General features: G+C 43.0%; 1 protein-coding gene across 2 annotated transcripts in view; it reads left to right on the top strand.

Moving 5' to 3' along the window:
* cntn4 (contactin 4) overlaps window positions 1–23,388 on the top strand; it is a 178,643-nt gene that overhangs the window by 24,549 nt on the left and 130,706 nt on the right. For both annotated transcript variants that reach the window (XM_021609437.2, XM_021609438.2), the window contains exon 2: window positions 1,030–1,170. In XM_021609437.2, coding sequence (XP_021465112.1) covers window positions 1,116–1,170 — 55 coding nt within the window. In that variant the 5' untranslated portion in view covers window positions 1,030–1,115. The remainder of the gene's footprint in view (window positions 1–1,029; window positions 1,171–23,388) is intronic.

Below are 23,388 nucleotides of genomic sequence, written 5' to 3'. Positions count from 1 at the left end.
GGGCAAATCCAATACAACACATTATGTATTTTCAAGCATAGTGGTGGCAGCATCATGTTATGGGTATGCTTGTAATGGTTAAGGACTGGGGAGTTAAGGATAAAAAAGAAAGGGAATGGAGCTAGGCACAGGCAAATTCTGGAAAACCTGGTTCAGTCTGCTTTCCACCAGACACTAGGAGATTAATACAGCAGGACAATAACCGAAAACAAAAGGCCAAATCTAGTACATTGGAGTAGCTTACCAAGAAGACAGTGAATGTTCCCGAGTGAACGAGTTACAGTTTTGACTTAAATCTACTTGAACATCTATGTCAATACTTGAAAATGGTTGTCTAGCAATGATCAAAAACCAATTTGACAGAGCTTGAAGAATTTTGAAAAGAATAATGGCTAAATGTTGCACAATCCAGGTGTGGAAAGCTCTTAGAGACTTACCCAGAAAGACTCACAGCTGTAATCGCTGCCAAAGGTGCTTCTACAAAGTATTGACTCAGGGGTGTGAATACTTATGTAAATGAGATATTTCTGTAGTTCATTATCAATGAATTTGCAAACATTACTGAAAGCACGTTTTCACTTTGTCATTATGTTGTTTTGTGTGTAGATGGGTGAGAAAAACATATGTTTAATCCATTTTGAATTCAGGCTGTAACCCCCGAAAATGTGGAGTAGGTCAAGGGGTATGAAAGCGCTGCACATGACTGAATGTGTACAGTAGGCTACTGTACATGCTGCTGTAAAGGGCAACATTTTGAAAAGCATTTCCCTAGTCGTTGACATGTTATCAGAAGTGAGAAATGCCGTCATATTCCTTCAATTCTCTTAATGTTCAATTCATGCCCCTGAACGAGGCAGTTAACCCACTGTTCCTAGGCCGTCATTGAAAATAATAATTTTAAATTATTATTATTTTTTTTAAATGTTAGAGTTCTTTACAGTCCTTTATCAGCACTTTTCTCAAGTGCTGATAAAAGACTGTCTTTCTGTCTTATCATGGTATTCATTACGCCTGTTTCTTTTTCTACAGAGTGAAGACCCAGAAAGGTACCGAAAGGATTCCTCCGTACATTTGTGATTGGATGTGAGTCTACTTTTGACCCCACAAAACTGAAGATGACGTTGCTATGGAAACTGCTGTTGCTGCAGTCACTCATGGGGTGCCTAGCAGGTAAATAACTTTTGATGCAAGCAAGACCTCTCTTTGTGAAGTTTTGTGTCTCATTCATATGTTTTTGGGGGGCAGGTTGCAGTGTGAAAGCCATAGTTTAGAATGAAGCTAGCTCAAGTAACACAGGACACAGGGAAACATTAAGATACAAATAATGAGGTTGTAAAATGTATTTGATAATAAAGGAGGTTGTCAAAGGAAAGAATTGTAATTGTATGGTCGGCAGTCAGTAAAGGTTGACTGCTGTTAGCGTAATCGTTATGAATATAAACAAGGAGATTGGGTTGCGGATATGAAATTAAAGACAGGAATATTAAATGTAATGCATTGATCGCAAAAGAGTGTGAGATTTAATCAGCAGAGGAAAAAATTGGCAATGACCTTTGTTCTGGGGTAAACTAAGACTGCATCATGTTCATACAGTAGAATGTACTGCAGAGTCAAGGCCAAAAATGTGAAATATTAGACAATGACAGGTGAAAAATAGAAGCTTTGGACTTCTACTGTCACAATCGAATGGTTGCCGCTTGCGGTAACTCGATTTGGCGTCATTTGGTTTGGTGAACAGAGAAGCTCTCCTCTAATTTTCGTAAAATATACATAATTAGGGTAAATACATATAAAGGATCATTGATAACATTAACATTGATATCAAAGCGTCATTGTTTCATATAATTCCTGTCACTATCTGTTTGGATGTCAGATGATAGTTCTTTAGGTTACAGAAACATTTGGGGGCTGGCTAAGGGGGATGGGAAAGGAACGAAGGTCAAAGGTTGCTGATGACGTCTGCGTTGTGGATGGTGGATGACGGATGGCATCTTTCCCTTCAAGATGTGTCGATACATGTCTAGATTCATGGTCTCCGATACGATACAGGAACGGTACGTTTTAGTTTGAAACGATTTAGTGTAATTCACTGTGATTAGAGAAAGAATCGATGCGATTTCTTCCTCTGTGATACGATTCGATGCACTAACATGTTGCATAAACACATGAATTTAGCATTCTAAATCATAATCTGCTGCTGATGGAGAGCTCATGAGCTGGATTAGTCTGACCTGACTTCTCTCTCTCTCTCTGTGTGTGTGTGTGTGTGTGTGTGTGTGTGTGTGTGTGTGTGTGTGTGTGTGTGTGTGTATGGTGTACAGTGGGGTCTGAAATTATTAACACTCTTCATGAAGATGAGCAATAATGACTATCTAAAATACATCATTCAAATACTGAGCTATATTGTATGCTTTAAAAAATACATGATCTTCTACATTGTAGAATAATAGTGATGACATCAAAACCTTTATATAACACATATTGAATAATGTAGTAACCAAAAAAGTGTATTATATATTAGAGATTCTTCAAAGTAGCCAACATTCCCCCTTGATGACAGCTTTGCACAATCTTGGCATTCTCTCAACCAGCTTCACCTGGAATGATTTTCCAAAAGTCTTGAAGGAGTTCCCACATATACTGAGCGCTTGTTGGCTGCTTTTCCTTCACTCTGCGGTCCAACTCATCCCAAACCATCTCAATTGGGTTGAGGTCGAGTGATTGTGGAGGCCAGGTCATCTGATGCAGCACTCCATCACTCTCCTTCTTGGTCAAATAGCCCTTACACAGCCTGGAGGTTTGTTGGGTCAATGTTCTGTTGAAAAACAAATTATAATCCTACTAAGCGCAAATCAGACGGGATGGCATATCGCTGCAGTTTGCTGTGGTAGCCATGCTGGTTAAGTGTGCCTTGAATTCTAAATAAATCACAGACAGTGTCACCAGCAAAGTACCTCCACACCATGACACCTCAATGTTTCGCGGTGGGAACCACACATGCAGAGATCATCTGTTCACCTACCCTGCGTCTCATAAAGACACGACAGTTGGAACCAAAAATCTCAAATGTTGACTCATCAGACCAAAGGACAGATTTCCACCGCTCTAATGTCCATTGCTCCATTGCTTGTGCCAAGTCTCAAGAAGAGACTGTTTCTTTGCAGCAATTAGACCATGAAGGCCTGATTCACGTAGTCTCCTCTGAACAGTTGATGTTGAGATGTGTCTGTTACTTGAACTCTGTGAAGCATTTATTTGGGCTGCAATTTCTGAGGCTTATAACTCTAATAAACGTATCCTCTGCAGCAGAGGTAAATCTGGGTCTTCCTTTCCTGTGACGGTCCTCATGAGAACCAGTTACATCGTAGCGCTTGATGGTTTTTGCAAATTTTCCGCATTGACTGACCTTCATGTTTTAAAGTAATGGTGAACTGTCGTTTCTCTTTGTTTATTTGAGCTGTTCTTGCAATAATTATTGTATTTTACCAAATAGGGCTGTCTTCTGTATACAGTGGCTTGCGAAAGTATTCACCCCCCCCTTGGCATTTTTCCTATGTTGTTGCCTTACACCCTGTGTCATGTTGTGTCTTTCTGTCCTTTCCTTTCACCCTGTCTCCCTCTGCTGGTCGTATTAGGTTACCTTTTCTCCCCCGCTTTCCCCCAGCTGTTCCTTGTCTCCTCCTAACTACCCATTCACCCCGTTTCCCACCTGTTCCCTTTTTCCCTCTGATTAGGTCCCTATATCTCTCTCTGTTTTTGTTCCTGTCCTTGTCGGATTCTTGTTTGTTGTGTTTCATGCCTGAACCAGACTATCGTCATGTTTGCTGTAACCTTGTCCTGTCCTGTCGGAATCTGCCGGTCTGTCTGAACCTACCTATGTTTGGTAATTAAAGAAGCTCTGTTAAGTTAATTCGCTTTTGGGTCCTCATTCACTCACCGTGACAGAAGAATCCGACCAAGAATGGACCCAGCGACTTCGGATCCTCTCCACTCAGCCGTCGAGATCCAGGGAGCGATGCTAGGCAGACACGAGCAGGAATTGTCTGCTGCTCGACATGCCGTTGAGACCCTGGCCACCCAAGTCTCCAACCTCACAGAACAGGTTCACCATCTCCGCCTCGATCCACCGGCCACTTCCAGGGCTTTCGAATCTCCGGAGCCCAGAATCAATAACCCGCCGTGTTACTCTGGGGAGCCCACTGAATGCCGCTCGTTCCTCACCCAGTGTGATATTGTGTTTTCTCTCCAGCCCAACACTTACGCCAGGAGCACTGCTCGTGTCGCCTACGTCATATCTCTCCTTACTGGACGGGCTCGTGAGTGGGGCACGGCAATCTGGGAGGCAAGGGCTGAGTGTACTAACCAGTATCAGGACTTTAAGGAGGAGATGATACGGGTTTTTGATCGATCTGTTTTTGGGGAGGAGGCTTCCAGGGCCCTGTCTTCCCTATGTCAAGGCAATCGATCCATAACTGACTACTCTATTGAGTTTCGCACTCTTGCTGCCTCCAGTGGCTGGAACGAGCCGGCCTTGCTCGCTCGTCTTCTGGAGGGTCTCCGCGCAGAGGTAAAGGATGAGATTCTCTCCCGGGAGGTTCCTTCCAGCGTGGATTCCTTGATTGAACTCGCTATTCGCATTGAGCGACGGGTTGATCTTCGTCACCGAGCTCGTGGAAAGGAGCTCGCGCTCTCCGTTGCCCCCCTCTCCGCATCACTACCATCTTCCTCTGCCGGCTCGGGAGCTGAGCCTATGCAGCTGGGAGGTATCCGCATCTCGACTAAGGAGAGGGAACGGAGAATCACCAACCGCCTCTGTCTCTATTGCGGTTCTGCTGGTCATTTTGTCACTTCATGTCCAGTAAAAGCCAGAGCTCATCAGTAAGCGGAGGGCTACTGGTGAGCGCTACTACTCCTGTCTCTCCTTCAAGATCCTGCACTACCTTGTCGGTCCATCTACGCTGGACCGGTTCGTCAGCTTCCTGCAGTGCCTTAATAGACTCTGGGGCGGAGGGCTGTTTTATGGACGAGACCTGGGCTCGGGAACATGACATTCCTCTCAGACAGTTAAGGGAGTCCACGGCCTTGTTCGCCCTGGATGGTAGTCCTCTCCCCAGGATTCAGCGTGAGACGCTACCTTTAACCCTCACTGTTTCTGGTAATCATAGCGAAACCATTTCTTTTTTAATTTTTCGTTCACCTTTTACACCTGTTGTTTTGGGCCATCCCTGGCTAGTTTGTCATAATCCTTCCATTAATTGGTCTAGTAATTCTATCCTCTCCTGGAACGTCTCTTGTCATGTGAAATGTTTAATGTCTGCTATCCCTCCTGTTTCCTCTGTCTCTTCTTCACAGGAGGAGCCTGGTGATTTGACAGGGGTGCCGGAGGAATATCACGATCTGCGCACGGTGTTCAGTCGGTCCAGGGCCACCTCTCTTCCTCCACACCGGTCGTATGATTGTAGTATTGATCTCCTTCCGGGAACCACTCCCCCCCGGGGTAGACTATACTCTCTGTCGGCTCCCGAACGTAAGGCTCTCGAGGATTATTTGTCTGTAGCTCTTGACGCCGGTACCATAGTCCCCTCCTCCTCTCCCGCCAGAGCGGGGTTTTTTTTGGTCAAGAAGAAGGACGGGTCTCTGCGCCCCTGCATAGATTATCGAGGGCTGAATGACATAACAGTGAAGAATCGTTATCCGCTTCCTCTTATGTCTTCAGCCTTCGAGATCCTGCAGGGAGCCAGGTTTTTCACTAAGTTGGACCTTCGTAACGCTTACCATCTCGTGCGCATCAGGGAGGGGGACGAGTGGAAGACGGCGTTTAATACTCCGTTAGGGCACTTTGAATACCGGGTTCTTCCTTTCGGCCTCGCTAACGCTCCAGCTGTCTTTCAGGCATTAGTCAATGATGTCCTGAGAGACATGCTGAACATCTTTGTTTTCGTTTACCTTGACGATATCCTGATTTTTTCACCGTCACTCCAGATTCATGTTCAGCACGTTCGACGTGTCCTCCAGCGCCTTTTAGAGAATTGTCTTTTTGTGAAGGCTGAGAAGTGCACTTTTCATGCCTCCTCCGTCACATTTCTCGGTTCTGTTATTTCCGCTGAAGGCATTAAGATGGATCCCGCTAAGGTCCAAGCTGTCATTGATTGGCCCGTCCCTAAGTCACGCGTCGAGCTGCAGCGCTTTCTCGGCTTCGCGAACTTCTATCGTCGTTTCATCCGTAATTTCGGTCAGGTGGCAGCTCCTCTCACAGCCCTTACTTCTGTCAAGACGTGCTTTAAGTGGTCCGTTTCCGCCCAGGGAGCTTTTGATCTCCTCAAGAATCGTTTTACATCCGCACCTATCCTTGTTACACCTGACGTCTCTAGACAGTTCGTTGTCGAGGTTGACGCGTCAGAGGTGGGCGTGGGAGCCATTCTTTCTCAGCGCTCCCTCTCTGACGACAAGGTCCATCCTTGCGCGTATTTTTCTCATCGCCTGTCGCCGTCGGAACGTAACTATGATGTGGGAAACCGCGAACTGCTCGCCATCCGCTTAGCCCTAGGCGAATGGCGACAGTGGTTGGAGGGGGCGACCGTTCCTTTTGTCGTTTGGACTGACCATAGGAACCTTGAGTACATCCGTTCTGCCAAACGACTTAATGCGCGTCAGGCGCGCTGGGCGCTGTTTTTCGCTCGTTTCGAGTTCGTGATTTCTTATCGTCCGGGCTCTAAGAACACCAAGCCTGATGCTTTATCTCGTCTCTTCAGTTCTTCAGTAGCCTCCACTGACCCCGAGGGGATTCTCCCTGAGGGGCGTGTTGTCGGGTTGACTGTCTGGGGAATTGAGAGGCAGGTAAAGCAAGCGCTCACTCACACTCCGTCGCCGCGCGCTTGTCCTAGGAACCTTCTTTTCGTTCCCGTTCCTACTCGTCTGGCCGTTCTTCAGTGGGCTCACTCTGCCAAGTTAGCCGGCCACCCTGGCGTTCGGGGTACGCTTGCTTCCATTCGCCAGCGTTTTTGGTGGCCCACCCGGGAGCATGACACGCGTCGTTTCGTGGCTGCTTGTTCGGTCTGCGCGCAGACTAAGTCCGGTAACTCTCCTCCTGCCGGCCGTCTCAGGCCGCTTCCCATTCCCTCTCGACCGTGGTCTCACATCGCCTTAGATTTTGTCACCGGACTGCCTTCGTCAGCGGGGAAGACTGTTATTCTTACGGTTGTCGATAGGTTCTCTAAGGCGGCTCATTTCATTCCCCTTGCTAAGCTTCCTTCTGCTAAAGAGACGGCACAAATCATCATCGAGAATGTTTTCAGAATTCATGGCCTTCCGTCAGACGTCGTTTCGGACAGAGGTCCGCAATTCACGTCTCAATTTTGGAGGGAGTTTTGCCGTTTGATTGGGGCTTCCGTCAGTCTCTCTTCCGGCTTTCACCCCCAGTCTAACGGTCAAGCAGAACGGGCCAATCAGACTATTGGTCGCATCTTACGCAGTCTTTCTTTTCGCAACCCTGCGTCTTGGTCAGAACAGCTCCCCTGGGCAGAATACGCCCACAACTCGCTTCCTTCGTCTGCGACCGGGCTATCTCCTTTTCAGAGTAGCCTCGGGTACCAGCCTCCGCTGTTCTCATCTCAGTTCGCCGAGTCCAGCGTCCCCTCCGCTCAGGCTTTTGTCCAACGTTGCGAGCGCACCTGGAAGAGGGTCAGGTCTGCACTTTGCCGTTATAGGACGCAGACTGTGAGGGCTGCTAATAAGCGTAGAACTAAGAGTCCTAGATATTGTCGCGGTCAGAGAGTTTGGCTCTCCACTCAGAACTTTCCCCTTAAGACGGCTTCTCGCAAGTTGACCCCGCGGTTCATTGGTCCGTTCCGTATTTCTCGGGTCATTAATCCTGTCGCAGTTCGACTTCTTCTTCCGCGATACCTTCGTCGCGTCCACCCGGTCTTCCATGTCTCCTGTATCAAGCCCGTTCTTCGCGCCCCCGCTCGTCTTCCCCCCCCCCCCCCCCCATCCTTGTCGAGGGCGCACCCATCTACAGGGTCCGCAGGATTTTGGACATGCGTCCTCGGGGCCGTGGTCACCAGTACCTCGTAGATTGGGAGGGGTACGGTCCTGAGGAGAGGAGTTGGGTTCCCTCTCGGGACGTGCTGGACCGTGCGCTGATCGAGGATTTCCTCCGTTGCCGCCAGGTTTCCTCCTCGAGTGCGCCAGGAGGCGCTCGGTGAGTGGGGGGGTACTGTCATGTTGTGTCTTTCTGTCCTTTCCTTTCACCCTGTCTCCCTCTGCTGGTCGTATTAGGTTACCTTTTCTCCCCCGCTTTCCCCCAGCTGTTCCTTGTCTCCTCCTAACTACCCATTCACCCCGTTTCCCACCTGTTCCCTTTTTCCCTCTGATTAGGTCCCTATATCTCTCTCTGTTTTTGTTCCTGTCCTTGTCGGATTCTTGTTTGTTGTGTTTCATGCCTGAACCAGACTATCGTCATGTTTGCTGTAACCTTGTCCTGTCCTGTCGGAATCTGCCGGTCTGTCTGAACCTACCTATGTTTGGTAATTAAAGAAGCTCTGTTAAGTTAATTCGCTTTTGGGTCCTCATTCACTCACCGTGACACCCTGGACTTTTTGGGGGGTTTGTATCATTTGATTTTCACAATATGCGTACCACTTTGAAGATACAAAATATGTTTTATTGTGAAACAAACAAGAAATAAGATAAAGAAACAGACAACTTGAGCGTGCATAACTATTCACCCCCCCAAAGTCAATACTTTGTAGAGCCACCTTTTGCAGCAATTACAGCTGTAAGTCTCTTGGGGTATGTCTCTATAAGCTTGGCACATCTAGCCACTGGGATTTTTGCCCATTATTTAAGGCAAAACTGCTCTAGCTCCTTCAAGTTGGATGGGTTCCGCTGGTGCACAGCAATCTTTAAGTCATACCACAGATTCTCAATTGGATTGAGGTCTGGGCATTGACAAGGCCATTCCAAGACATTTAAATGTTTCCCCTTAAACCACTCAAGTGTTGGTTTAGCAGTATGCTTAGGGTCATTGTCCTGCTGTTTGGTTATCCTCCATCTCAGTCTCAAATCTCTGGAAGACTGAAACAGGTTTCCCTCAAGAATTTCCCTCTATTTAGCATCATCCCTCATTCCTTCAATTCTGACCAGTTTCCCAGTTTCCCAAAACATCCCCACAGCATGATGCTACCACCACCTTGCTTCACTGTGGATGATATGTTATTCTCGGGGGGATGAGAGGTCCATCAAGGAAAACTCCAGACAGAGTTTTCCTTGATAGACAAAAAAAATGTTTTTAGTCCCATCTGACCAGAGTATCTTCTTCCATATGTTTGGAGAGTCTCCCATAATGCCTTTTGGCGAACACCAAATGTGCTTGCTCATTTTTTTTTCTTCTTTAAGAAATTGCTTTTTTCTGGCCACTCTTCCGTAAAGCCCAGCTCTGTGGAGTGTACGATTTAAAGTGGTCCTATGGACAGATATTTCAATCTCCGCTGTGGAGCTTTGCAGCTCCTTCAGGGTTACCTTTGGTCTCTTTGTTGACTCTCTGATTAATGCCCTCCTTGCCTGGTCCATGATTTTTGGTGTGCGGCCCTCTCTTGGCAGGTTTGTTGTGGTGCCATATTCTTTCCATTTTTAATAATGGTTTAATGGTGCTGTGTGGGATGTTCAAAGTATTTTTTTAAACCAAAACCCTGATCTGTACTTCTCCACAACTTTGTCACTGACCTGTTTGGAGAGCTCCTTGGTCTGCATTGCTCCTCCTTGGTTGCTTGCTTGGTGGTGCCCCTTGCTTAGTGTTGTTGCAGACTCTGGGGCTTTTCAGAACAGGTGTATATATACTGAGATTGTTAGATCATGTGACACACAGGTGGACTTTATTTAACTAATTATGTGACTTCTGAATTTAATTGCAGTTGCACCAGATCTTATTTAGAGGCTTCATAGCAAACGGGGTGAATACATATGCACGCACCACTTTTCCGTAAAAAAAATGTATTACATTAAAACAAGTTATTTTTTTCATTTCAGTTCACCAAGTGTGACTATTTTGTGTATGTCCATTGCATGAAATACAAATAAAAATAAATTTAAATTACAGGTTGTAATGCAACAATATAGGAAAAACGCCAAGGGGGATGAATACTTTTGCAAGGCACTGTACCAACACAACTGATTGGCTCAAATGCATTAAGAAGGAAAGAAATTCCACAAATTAAGTTTTAACAAAGACACACATGTTAATTGAAATGCATTCCAGGTGATTATCTCATATCTCATTAAGCTGGTTGAGAGAATTCCAAGAGTGTGCAAAGCTGTCATCAAGGCAATGGGTGGCTATTTGAAGAATCTCAAATATAAAACATATTTGGATTTGTTTAACACTTTTTTGGTTACTACACGATTCCATTTACTGTATTTCCTAATGCTGATGCCTTCACTATTATTCTTCAATGTAGGAAATAGTAAAAAAGAAAAAAGAAATTGAATGAGTAGGTGTGTCCAAACTTTTGACTGATACTGTACATATTACCTCAATTACCTCGATTATCCTTGACCCCAGCAAATTGACTCGGCATCGGTACTCCCTGTATATAGCCTCGTAATTGTTATTTTATTGCTGCTCTTATAATTTTAGCACACAAAACATTTTAGCATTTAAATGCTGAAGGTGCTGCACAGATGTGCAAGATCAGGAACAGGCCACTTACCTCGCGTTGATCAGTGCATGAAGCTGGGCACAGTGCGCGGTTTGACCAGGCTTCTGATATTGCCTGGGGTTGTTCTGCATGCAAAATGACTTATAGGTCAATGACTATCAACACAGTTACATGCAGTTCAATGCTGAAGGAGTGGACACATCAGTTGTGAGAGCTATTTCATATTTCTGTAAAGTCAAAAGAATTTAATATGAGCATTTGGATCAGTTTGCGGTCCACGGACCTTATGCACTTGTATCTTAAACATTTGAATCGGGACCCGAGGTGAATCTACATCTCTACTACTGACCTAAGTGAAGTAGTGTGTAGAATATGCCCTTGCGGTTATAGCACACTCTGTGTGAAATACATTGGTTAGTAAATGTTTGTTCTTGTGAAGATTACAGATACGATGAACATGAAAGAACCCCTGCTTTCATCCATGCTGATCCATAATGGAAGTTTGTTTTTGCTAATTTAGTTCATCCCTACATCAAACCTAATACAGTAATCAGAAGAGGTATTATAATATCCCCCTTGAACCGTCATCAATGTCCACAGTGCCATTGAAAATCTTTCAGGGGGAAATAGAGACTCATGGAGAGTGCTCCTGTTCTCCCTATCTGCCTTTAGTGCCGCCGTGAAAGAAACAGTAAGGCATACACTCTTATTTCTATACAGTATAGCAGGGGAACAGGGGGATATGAATCACACAGAAATCCTTATTGTACGTTTCGGAGTATCCGTCATTCATGTACAGTAAAGCTGAATTATAGCTTCATTATACAATGGGTGTCAGTTGTTCCCCACAGGGCTCTCCTGCATTGATCACATTTTGATGGAGGATTTTAATTTCTCTTGCTTACAAATTGGTGGGGGTCAACGGAGAACATCAGTTGGATTTCTCAGTCTTTAATCAAGAGGCATTATCCTAGTCAAGCTTTTAAAAAGGCTCTACTGATGAAACACTAGACTCTGGCACTAGTTCACCCTCCCAATCCAACACTAGACAGTTTTGAGACTGCAAGCCTTTCTTATTCTCATGATTGGGAGTTTGAATTTGATTGTAAAGGAGTCTGTAGACTTCATACTTGTCTTTTGTTCTTATGTGTCATTCAAATCAGACTTTGGCATTCACTCAGCATGCAGTTGGCACTGGCTGATTAACCAGCATCTGATAAACACAGTTTGTTGCCACAGTACTCATATAGTAAAGCTAGAAGAGCCGCTACCTCTATGGCCAGAAATGATTTTGCACTCGATCTGTTTCTCTTTAAGGACCAATACATAAACTATCCTAAGTATGCCACCAAAAAGAGTCCTTTACCTGCTGTTGAAAATTATGTGGGCAAATAATAAAAATGTAGGCTAATAAGTATCATTATGTCTTCAGTGATACACACAACCTTTTATCCATGTTACATCTGGGAGCAGGTTCTAGTCATTTATTATCTTTGAAAGGTGTGATCCCAGTTTGCCATGTACTGTAAGACACTCGTCTTTCATGACGTGCACTAGCTGTCTGAATGCAGCTTTGTGAAACTGACCGAAAAGGTCAAGCAACCTGGCGAACGCCAGTGAAAGGGAAGGTTACCCCTGAAAAGGCAAGGATTCACAGTCAGACTGTACCAAATGTGTTGAGGGGGCCGTAATGATCTCTGTCCCCTGCTAGGCGTGTTCCTTTGTTCTGCTAGTGTGCCTCAACAGGGCTGCCTCCTGTTTCCCCTGCCTGCACTGTGCTGCCTTGCGCGTCACTCTCACCCTCACTGTTAGCATCTGATTACCCCAGCGCAGCGCCACACTCTTCCCCAGGACACGCTCAGAATCCTGATACCCTGCCTTTTATTCCTGCTTACTCCACCATGATGACGGCCCATGCCTTTACTTAATTTAGCCTTTACTTAAGCTACATACATTTTTATTATATAAAACATTATTAGCATATTAGCACAGTTACGCTAAGCAGCACTGATGGGACTTACAGAATGAACTCGGCCCTGATGGCTTAACGTTTTGCCGCCTGTCCCAGAACCATTTGATTTCCACGCCTAAGCTGCTTGCTGTGCTCGTGGAGAATAAAAGTGTCTTACTCCATGTGGGCTCAAATGTCTTTAAAGGCCACATTGCTGTGTAAGTGAAAAAGGACATGAAAGAGACATTGTGCGCACAAAGGAGTTCTCTATGGCTAAACGGTGAATCGTTTTGCATCGTTTTCTTAGCGAGATGACCTTCACAGCTCCAGAGACATTACTGTAGTTGTTCTGTCTCTGTGAAAGTCCACCTGTTGTTGTTAGAACCCGGAAAAGAACATGGAACAAAACGGTGAATGTACTTTCAGGATGCCTTTATGTTCCAGAGCACTTCTCCGAATGAGGATGTTGCATCAGCTTTGCTTTCTCTCTTATGCTTTCTGAGCTGTGCCTATAGGTATAGAGTCTGTCTAAAGAAGCCACTAAAATACATGTGCGCATCCTAAAAGGCATGTTACTGAATCAAGGTTGTACGACATCCTTTCATGGATTCCTCCTCAGTTCACCTTTTCTCTGGGATTTCAATAGGGGCTGAGTTATTTTCAAGATCTTGAAGGACAGAACACGAGAGATCCATAGACATGAAACAGAAGGACAAAGAGGAAAGTCCGTTTTCACACCAGCTGCTCTGGACATCCTGGTGTTTACTGTATTGTACTGTACAGCAGCGTAGGACAAACGTGTTTCAGGAGAGGCCATGCAGAGTACAACATGTGTTATATCTAAACCTCCACAGGAAATTTCCAATACGAGCCATAGCATACTGCAAACACATGAATATGATTTTTGCAAAGTCACTTTACAATGCAGGTTTTGTATCATCTTGTCGTATTGATCAATTTCAACACATTTTTCTTTCATGGGTAATACTCAATGTTTTCAGGCGAAAAATGAAACAGCAGGATTCCACAGCAGTCAGTTGATGGCCAAGTTATTCAAGGCCTGTAAAGCAAACCCAGTAGGTGGCATGTAGACAAAGCCAATTTTCATGAAACAATTTTTGTCCTCTGTTTCATTTCATGTTCATGTAAGAGTGCTGTGTCACCGACCTACTGCTGCTGTTGTGAATAAGTATGCTAATATAGCCGTAAATAGCTTGCTCAGTTTGCTCTCCTTATCCAACGCTGTACACTTTTATGAATACACACGATTTCTTGGGGTGAGCATAATGGTGTCATGTTACGGCCTTTATCTTCCCCTTGCATTAAGGTCCACACAGCAGGCACTTCATAGCCCATTGGACGAAATTGTTCTCAATATATATCGCTAATAGAAATCTTAATTTGATTATACAGTACCAGTCAATAGTTTGGACACACCTACTCATTCAAGGGTTTTTCTGTATTTTTTACTATTGTATACATTGTAGAATAATAGTGAAGACATATGAACTATGAAATAACACATATGGAATCATGTAGTTAGCAAAAAAGTGTTAAACAAATCAAAATATATTTTATATTATTCAAAGTAACCACCCTTTGCCTTGATGACAGCTTTGCACACTCTTCTCTCAACCAGCTTCACCTGGAATGCTTTCCCATGTATGCTGAGCACTTGTTGGCTGCTTTTCCTTCACACTGCGGTCTAACTCATCCCAAACCATCTAAATTGGTTTGAGGTCAGGTGATTGTGGAGACTGTCATCTGATGCAGCACTCCATCACTCTCCTTCTTGGTCAAATAACCCTTACACAGCTTGGAGGTTTTATTTTTTATTTTACCTTTATTTAACTAGGCAAGTCAGTTAAGAACAAATTCTTATTTTCAATGACGGCCTAGGAACAGTGGGTTAACTGCCTGTTCAGGGGCAGAACGACATATTTGTTCCTTGTCAGCTTGGGGATATGAACTTGCAACCTTTTGGTTAGTAGTCCAACGCTCTAACCACTATTCTACCCTGCCGCCCCCAGGTGTGTTGGGTCATTAACCTGTTAAGCGCAAACCAAATGGGATGGCGTACCGCTACAGAATGCTGTAGTAGCCATGCTGCTTAAGTGTGTCTTGAAATCTAAATAATTCAATGACAGTGTCACCAGCAAAGCACCATCACACCTCCTCCTCCATGCTTCACGGTGGGAACCACACATGTGGAGGTCATCCGTTCACCTACTTTGTTTCTCACAAAGACAGCGGTTAGAACCAAAAATCTCAAATTTGACTCATCAGACCAAATGACAGATTTCCACCGGTCTAATGTCCATTGCTCATGTTTCTTGGCCCGAGCAAGTCTCTTCTTCTCATTGGTGTCCTTTAGTAGTGGTTTCTTTGCAGCAATTTTACCATGAAGGCCTGATTCACACAGTTTCCTCTGATTCACACAGTTGATGTTGAGATGTGTCTGTTACTTGAACTCTGTGAAGCATTTATTTGGGCTGCAATCTAAGGTGCAGTTAACTCTAATGAACTTATCCTCTGCAGCAGAGGTAACTCTGGGTCTTCCTTTCATGTGGCGGTCCTCATGAGTGCAAGTTTCATAATAGTGCTTGAGGGTTTTTGCGACTGCACTTGAAGAAACTTTCATAGTTCTTGAAATTTTCTGCATTGACTGACCAACATGTCTTAAAGTAATGATGGACTTTCGTTTCTCTTTGCTTATTTGAGCTGTTCTTGCCATAATATGGACTTGGTCTTTTACCAAATAAGGCTATCTTCTGTATACCACCTCTACCTTGTCACAACACAACTGATTGGCTCAAATGCATTATTAACTTTTAACAAGGCACAACTGTTAACTAAAGTGCATTCAAGGTGACTACCTCATGAAGCTGGTTGAGAGAATGCCAAGGGTGTGCAAAGCTGTCATCAATGCAAAGGGTGGCTACTTTTAAGAATCTCATATGAAATATTTGGTTACTACATGACTCCAAATGTGTTATTTCATAGCTCTGATGTCTTCACTATTATTCTACAATGTAAAAAATAGTACAAATAAAGTAAGGGCGTGTCCAAACTGTTGACTGATACTGTATGTCACAATCACCTATATTTCAAAAGCAATTCACATTTATTTAAGGATTCATTGAATTGCTCTTGACTCCAGCAAAATATGGTTTCAGTTTGGAAAAGTATAAATCAGTTCCAAAATGTTTACAGAATGACTTTATATTGAGTGATATTAGTGCCAACAGAACTATCACAGATCAGTCTATTTTATCAAAATTGCATTGTCTGCAATGTGTCTACAGGCAACTTGAACACCTAGTTAAAGTAATTAACACTTAGCATCTCGCATATTAGTCAGAATCTCATGAAACTAATTATAGCAGCTAAAAGTTATCGTATAATCTCAAAGGAAAAAGCAGTGTGCTAGTTAAAAGTGTGTTGCAACATTATTGTTCTATTAATCCTATTGATCTAAAGACAGAGGACGAGAAAACAATCCTTGTGTCTATTAAGACCTGAAAGGAGTTTGAGGTGGGATGCCGTTCTCAACTGGCCCTGAAATTGGCCTTCGGTGTGGTGTGGTGATCAGCAGTGCTCCGTCCTCTCACACTGGTAGGGATTGGTTGAGTTCTTAAAGGGACAGTGCTGTAAGGTGTGGTTTGTAGTTACACCACGAGCAGGCGAGAAGGGCTATGCTCGAGATGGAAGGACCCCTGGATGGATCAAAGTAGGCAAATATGAATATCCATGGACCATGCAAAATACATCACATTGGTAACATGGAAATCGCTGTCACTCATGGAAAACACATGGAAATATATTGCCACCTCAGCATTATGATGAGTGATAGCTTGGCTGTTTTACTGTTTTTGCACCAACAACTCTGGCTGTTGATCGTCAGAGTGTGACAATGGTTTGGCTCCTGACATTTTCTGATGTAGTTTGTGGCAGTGCTCCCCTAAATACTTATTCTATTCATCTCCAACTAGGCATTGTGGTAGCTACGTTCAATACAGGGCTGCTGCCTGCCAATACCAGGTATCCAATTTGATCCATATCCTATTCACGTCTTCTCAAGTCGATTACAATTACGTCAATTACATCAAACGTATTAACTGGAGCATTTTTCTTAATTCCATTGATAATGGTGATTAACTGATTTCAGAATAATAATACATTGTCATCTGAGAGGTTCTAATTATGGGATACTTGTTTTCAAATGCAATTACTTTCAAATGTGTTCACTTTTTTGTCTGAAAGGGATTCTGTCTGTAAATGCATGTCATATCTGTGCCCTATCTACGGGAGATGAATACTCCCCTGTCCCACTGAACTACTCCAGCGCAGGAGAGAACCATTCTTTCTAATAGCTCAGCTGAAGCATGAAAGATATGGGCAGATTTTCTCAATTCCTTGACCTTGAACCCATTTATGAAGTCTTTTTACATGGCCTTTCTACGAAGAGGCTCGCCTAGACATCCACTCTGGCTCCCAGAGCATGGAGAAATGCATTCCGTCTGAAGTTTTTTGTATAGCTCGTGTATCTGCTCCAATTGTTCCACCAGTGTATCTGGACCACGTGTCTTGCGTTGTCTCCACGGAGGAGAAAGGAGGAGGAGGAGGAGGAAGAGAGGACAGGATATCTAAACAAACACCTATGCAGTAGCCCAAGAGTCCAGCAGCTGCTAGAAGACACTTGATTCAGCTGGCCTGGAGTAATGATGGGGGAAAAAATTATACTGTTACATATCGGGATATTATTTTTGACAATATATACAGTTGAAGTCGGAAGTTTACATACACTTAGGTTGAAGTCATTAAAACTAGTTTTTCAACCCCTCCAAAAATGTCTTGTTAACAAACTTTGTGCATGACACAAGAAATATTTCCAACAATTGTTTACAGATGGATTATTTCACTTATAATTCACAGTATCACAATTCCGGTGGGTCAGAAGTGTACATACACTAAGTTGACTGTGCCTTTAAACAGCTTGGAAAATTCCAGAAAATGATGTCATGGCTTTAGAAGCTTCTGATAGGCTAATTGACATCATTTGAGTAAATTGGAGGTGTACCTGTGGATGTATTTCTAGGCCTTCCTTCAAACTCAGTGCCTCTTTACTTGACATCATAGGAAAATCAATAGAAATCAGCTAAATTTTTTTTTTGTGGACATCCACAAGTCTGGTTCATCCTTGGGAGCAATTTCCAAACGCCTGAAGGTACTACGTTCATCTGTACATACAATAGTACGCAAGTATAAACACCACGGGACCACACAGCCATCATACCACTCAGGAAGGGGACGCGTTCTGTCTCCTAGAGATGAACGTACTTTGGTACGAAAAGTGCCAATCAATCCCACAAAAATAGAACTGTTTGGCCATAACGACCATCGTTATATTTGGAGGAAAATGTGGGAGGCTTCTAGCCTAAGAACACCATCCCAACCATGAAACATGGGGGTGGCAGCATCATGTTTTGGGGATGCTTTGCTGCAGGAAGGACTGGTGCACTACACAAAATAGATGGCATCATGAGGCAGGACAATTGTATGGATATATTGAAGCAACATCTCAAGACATCAGTCAGGAAGTTAAAGCTTGATCGCAAATGGGTCTTCCAAATGGACAATGACCCCAAGCATACTTCCAAAGTTGTGGCCAAATGGCTTAACCTGTTGGATCTCTAGGGGCGCTATTTCATTTTTGGATAAAAAACGTTCCCGTTTTAAGCGCGATATTTTGTCACGAAAAGATGCTCGACTATGCATATTCAGTTTTTGAAAGAAAACACTCTGAAGTTTCAGAATCTGCAAAGATATTGTCTGTAAGTGCCCCAGAACTCATTCCACAGGCGAAACCAAGATGAAACGTCAAACAGGAAATGAGCAGAATTTCTGAAGCTCTGTTTTCTAATGTCTCCTTATATGGCTGTGAATGCGACAGGAATAAGCTTAGACCTTCTGCCGTTTCCCCAAGATGTCGGCAGCATTGTGACGCATTTGTAGGCATATCATTGGAAGATTGACCATAAGAGACTACAGTTTCCAAGTGTCCGCCTGGTGTCCTGCGTCGAAATTGGTGCGCAAAGCCAGCTGCAAGTATTTTTCCATTTGATAGAGAGGAGAAACCATGCTTCCACGAACGATATATCATCGAAGAGATATGTGAAAAACACCTTGAGGATTGATTCTAAACCACGTTTGCCATGTTTTCAGTCGATATTATGGAGTTAATTTGGAAAAAAGTTCGCGTTTTGAGGACTGAATTTTCGGGGTTTTTTTGTAGCCAAATGTGATGTACAAAACGGAGCTATTTCTAATACACAAAGAATCTTTTTGAAAAAAACTGAGCATTTGCTATCTAACTGAGAGTCTCCTCATTGAAAACATCCGAAGTTCTTCAAAGGTAAATTATTTTATTTTAAGGATTTTATGTTTTTGTTGAAATGTTGCGTGCTGGATGCTAACGCTAATGCTAACGCTAAATGCTATGCTAGCTAGCTACTTTTACACAAATGATTGTTTTCCTATGGTTGAGAAGCATATTTTGAAAATCTGAGATGACAGTGTTGTTTACAAAAGGCTAAGCTTGAGAGATGGCATATTTATTTCATTTCATTTGCGATTTTCATGAATAGTTAACGTTGTGTTATGCTAATGAGCTTGCTGATAGATTTACACAATCCTGGATACTGGGGTTTTTTTATAGCTAAACGTGACGCAGAAAACGGAGCGATTTGTCCTAAACAAATAATCTTTCAGGAAAAACTGAACATTTGCTATCTGAGAGTCTCCTCATTGAAAACATCTGAAGTTCTTCAAAGGTAAATGATTTTCTTTGAATGCTTTTCTGTTTTTTTGTGTAAATGTTGCCAGCTGAATGCTAATGCTAAATGTTACGCTAAATGCTACGTTAGCCATCAATACTGTTACACAAATGCTTGTTTTGCAATGGTTGAGAAGCATATTTTGAAAATCTGAGATGACAGTGTTGTTAACAAAAGGCTAAGCTTGAGAGCTGGCATATTTATTTCATTTCATTTGCGATTTTCATGAATAGTTAACGTTGCGTTATGGTAATGAGCTTGAGTCTGTATTCACGATCCCGGATCCGGGATGGGGAGATCAGAATTAAGGACAACAATGTCAAGGTATTGGAGTGGCCATCACAAAGGCCTGACCTCAATCCCGTAGAAAATGTGTGTGCAGAACTGAAAAAGCGTGTGCGAGCAAGGAGGCATACAAAAATGATTCAGTTACACCAGCTCTGTCAGGAGGATTAGGCCAAAATTCACCCAACTTATTGTGGGAAGCTTGTGGAAGGCTTATCCAAAACGTTTGACCCAAGTTTAACAATTTAAAGGCTATTTTCTACCAAATACTAATTGAGTGTATGTAAACTTCTGACCCATTGGGAATGTGATGAAAGAAATAAAAGCTGAAATAAATCATACTCTCTACTATTATTCTGACATTTCACATTCTTAAAATAAAATGGTGATCCTAACTGACCTAAGACAGGGAATATAGTAAAATAAAATTAGGAGAGTATCGGAATATGTTTTGCACTAGTCGGCTGTACCTGCACCAAAACTCCAGTATTTGTCCTTCATAGCTTGTTCTCCACCTTCTATTAAAACAGGGAGCCAATTTGTTTTCAGCACTTTTGTTTACATGACTGATGAAAACATGTTTTCTCGTGGTTCTTTCTGGTCCCTCTGCAGCAGATATATGGTGAGCAATATGTTTGAAACATCGAATCGCAACACATAGAATCGTGAGAATCGCTATTCATATCGGATCGTGTTGTTTTAATATCGGATGGTGAAGTCCCAGGTAATTGCCAGCCCTAGTTTGGAGGAGTGTCATCTGAGTGATAGGCTGGGAGTGGCTGTAATATGTGAGGCTTGGAATATGAATCTGTGTTGAATGGATACTGGAAGAATTCACAAAGTAAATTCTCCTCTATGCTGGACTCCTTCTGGGCCTTTTTTGTATTCATGCTGAGGAAAGCTCTGCAAATTCATTTTCTGTCACCTGCTATTGGGCATCAGATTAGTTTGGGGAGGAGGCGGGGTTCAAACAGCTATTGCTTTTCAGCATTGCCACCAGACGGTCTTGGGCGGTCAAAGGCAGCCCTGAATATTGTATGGCAGGTGGGACATGGTGGGATAGGGAGGTTTCTGAAATGTCGTACCTCAGTCCGCCTTGGAACACGTAAAGATTTCTCTCCCAACAAAAAAAAAACAAAACAGAAGTTATTTTGAATGAATGTCTTGACTCCCATTGTCAAAAAAAAGATGTACTTACCTCCAGCTGTGCAGATATTCCAGAAACACCTGGGACTAAGTGCCTATGGGTGCATGTTAAACAAAGTTCTGGAGGTAGTTGTAGCTCTACAGGCACAGTGGAATTGGGAAGTTCCATGTTGGAGAAGTGGAAACACATTAATGAACAGCAATCATTAAAGAAAGAGGATTGCAGTTTACAGCTTAATCCACATAAATTTGGGGACCATTGTGGTAGCAATTATAGGCATAATATACTTTTTATGCAATATTATGCAATTATTTTACACTATCATCACAATTATTATGTTGTTATTCCTGTGTTATGGCATTACTAGGGTTGCAAAGGGAGGGTATGTTACTGGAAACGTTCCAGTAATCTACCAGAAGTTTGGTAACTTTCAAGGATTATATGTAATTTATCACAAAACATCTAGTGGCCCTTTTGGGTACTTCAGATTATCACAGGTGTCTGTAATTATCTCGGGCCCTCTGTTTGGCCTTATCACATGTAAAATGTATGAAATAATTCAACATTATCCTAAATATAAACCATCAACTTAGTGAATACTATCGCTGTTTCATATGAGGGTTTCAGCATTAACTATTCTTTATCATTTTTTTTTGACACTGTTTTATTTATTTGACTATGTCAATACATCTTTGTTATAAATGTTTTGGCACCAAACTGGTGGCAGTTATGAAAAAAAGTTAATAGTTTGAAGAGTTGCAGAGATAATTGAAAATGTGCCATTGTTGATCAGGTGCTTTTTTCATTAATTAGGGTATTTTCTCCTGAACCATATGGTTTATCCACTGTGGACAATATGGACACACACATAAAATATATGCTATACATGAATACATTTAAAAAAAAAAAATGTTTAAGTATAAATAGCCAAAGTTACCATAGAAGATTCCGGTAACTGAAATAAATTACAGGTGGCTTTGCAACCCTAGATATTACACCCTTGAAGTATGTAGACTACAAAGCCTGAAACTATGCTCAACTTTCCATTTCTGTATAAACCTCGGTGTCATAAACTCTGAGAAGGCAATCAGTGGATGTCATTTGCATTGTATTAGACTGACCCCAAGGCACAGCTTTGAGGACACAATCTGCACTAAATATCCAGCTCTTTGGGCCAAGGTTTTCTAGATCAGGAAAAGCACATCTAGGGGAAACTGAGTTTTCAAAAACAAACGGGAGTAATTTAGTCCTGTGGAATAATATCTGTTGTTGTTGGTTATTGTAGGGTTGGTCTTTCTGTTTAGCATATAGAGTTTGATAAGGTGTGTGGTCCTGGGATTTACCATTTTCAGGAGCATCTCTGATTGATTAAATGTTAGTCAGACATGTAGGATAAGTCAAAGCCATCACCTGGGCTCAGTGAGTTTGCATAAATATGCATGATGCCATCTGCAGCTCAATAAAAACATTCACTGGGTTGCTAATGCTGTTTGCACATGACATGCATTATGTTTTCAATTGTCTACTACTGTCTCGTCCTTGTTCATTTTAAATATGCGATGGAAGCATCTGTGACGGCTCAGACTGATGTGTATAGCAAGGCTAATATACAGATATATATGCTGTTCAATTAAACGGTGGACTTGGTACTGTCATTTTGTTTTAGCCAGGGTGATATTCATACAGTGCCTCTCTCTGCTCTTATCCACTGGCCGTGAAGGATGTAGCTAGTTGTGCTTGTGCCTGGACTGCCATGCATGTCAGATGGTCTGGTTGGATGTTAAAGTTCCAGTGGAAAGGCGTTCTCTCCAGGCAGTTTGACAACGGAAGGCTTAACATCGACCTCTGTCATTCCACTGGGTGGAGTGTCCTACCCCCCTCTGTAGCAACCTACCCCCTGGTGTCAGGCCAGGCCAGCTGAGAGGTACTGCTGCTGGGTAGACTTTGTGGCCAATGGCCCCTGGATCTCAGTCCGGATGGACCTCCTAACCAGCACAGCTGTCCCTGCTGTGCCTGCTTCAATTACAATGTGTTTATTAGGATTAAATTAGCATGTGAGATGGACTGGAGTCAATCCCCGACCAGTAATGCTATATATACTATATCAGGGAGGAATAAAGGCAGCTCTCTTTTTTGACGAAATATAGCCAACTCTCCTTTCATATTGTAAAAGATCTATACTGAACCATTCAACAAAAACACATTAGCTTATTTTTCTGTTTTCTAGACTTCCTCCTCCTTACAGAGGGAAAGGTAATATGCCCTTCCACGCTGACTGACTCGTCAATGTTCCTCCTCAAACATGACTACGGTTCTACTCCATTAAAGGATTCATTAGCCAGGGTATCTCGTTGATGACAGTATTAGTGAGAGCTCAACTCCTGTCGATGAAATCTAACACGGTGTCTTAGTAACGGGGAGCGTGCCCGCCTGCCTGCCTCTCCAGGTGCACTCACCTGCTCCTCCTCTGGAGAAGCAATTATTCTTTGTGTGGTAGGATGAAGGAGGAGGCGC

The sequence above is a fragment of the Oncorhynchus mykiss genome, chromosome 7 (genome assembly GCF_013265735.2).
Source record: "Oncorhynchus mykiss isolate Arlee chromosome 7, USDA_OmykA_1.1, whole genome shotgun sequence".
Taxonomy (NCBI): Eukaryota; Metazoa; Chordata; class Actinopteri; order Salmoniformes; family Salmonidae; genus Oncorhynchus; species Oncorhynchus mykiss.
Note: the sequence above shows the minus strand (reverse complement) of the source record. Positions and strands in the feature narration are given on the sequence as shown.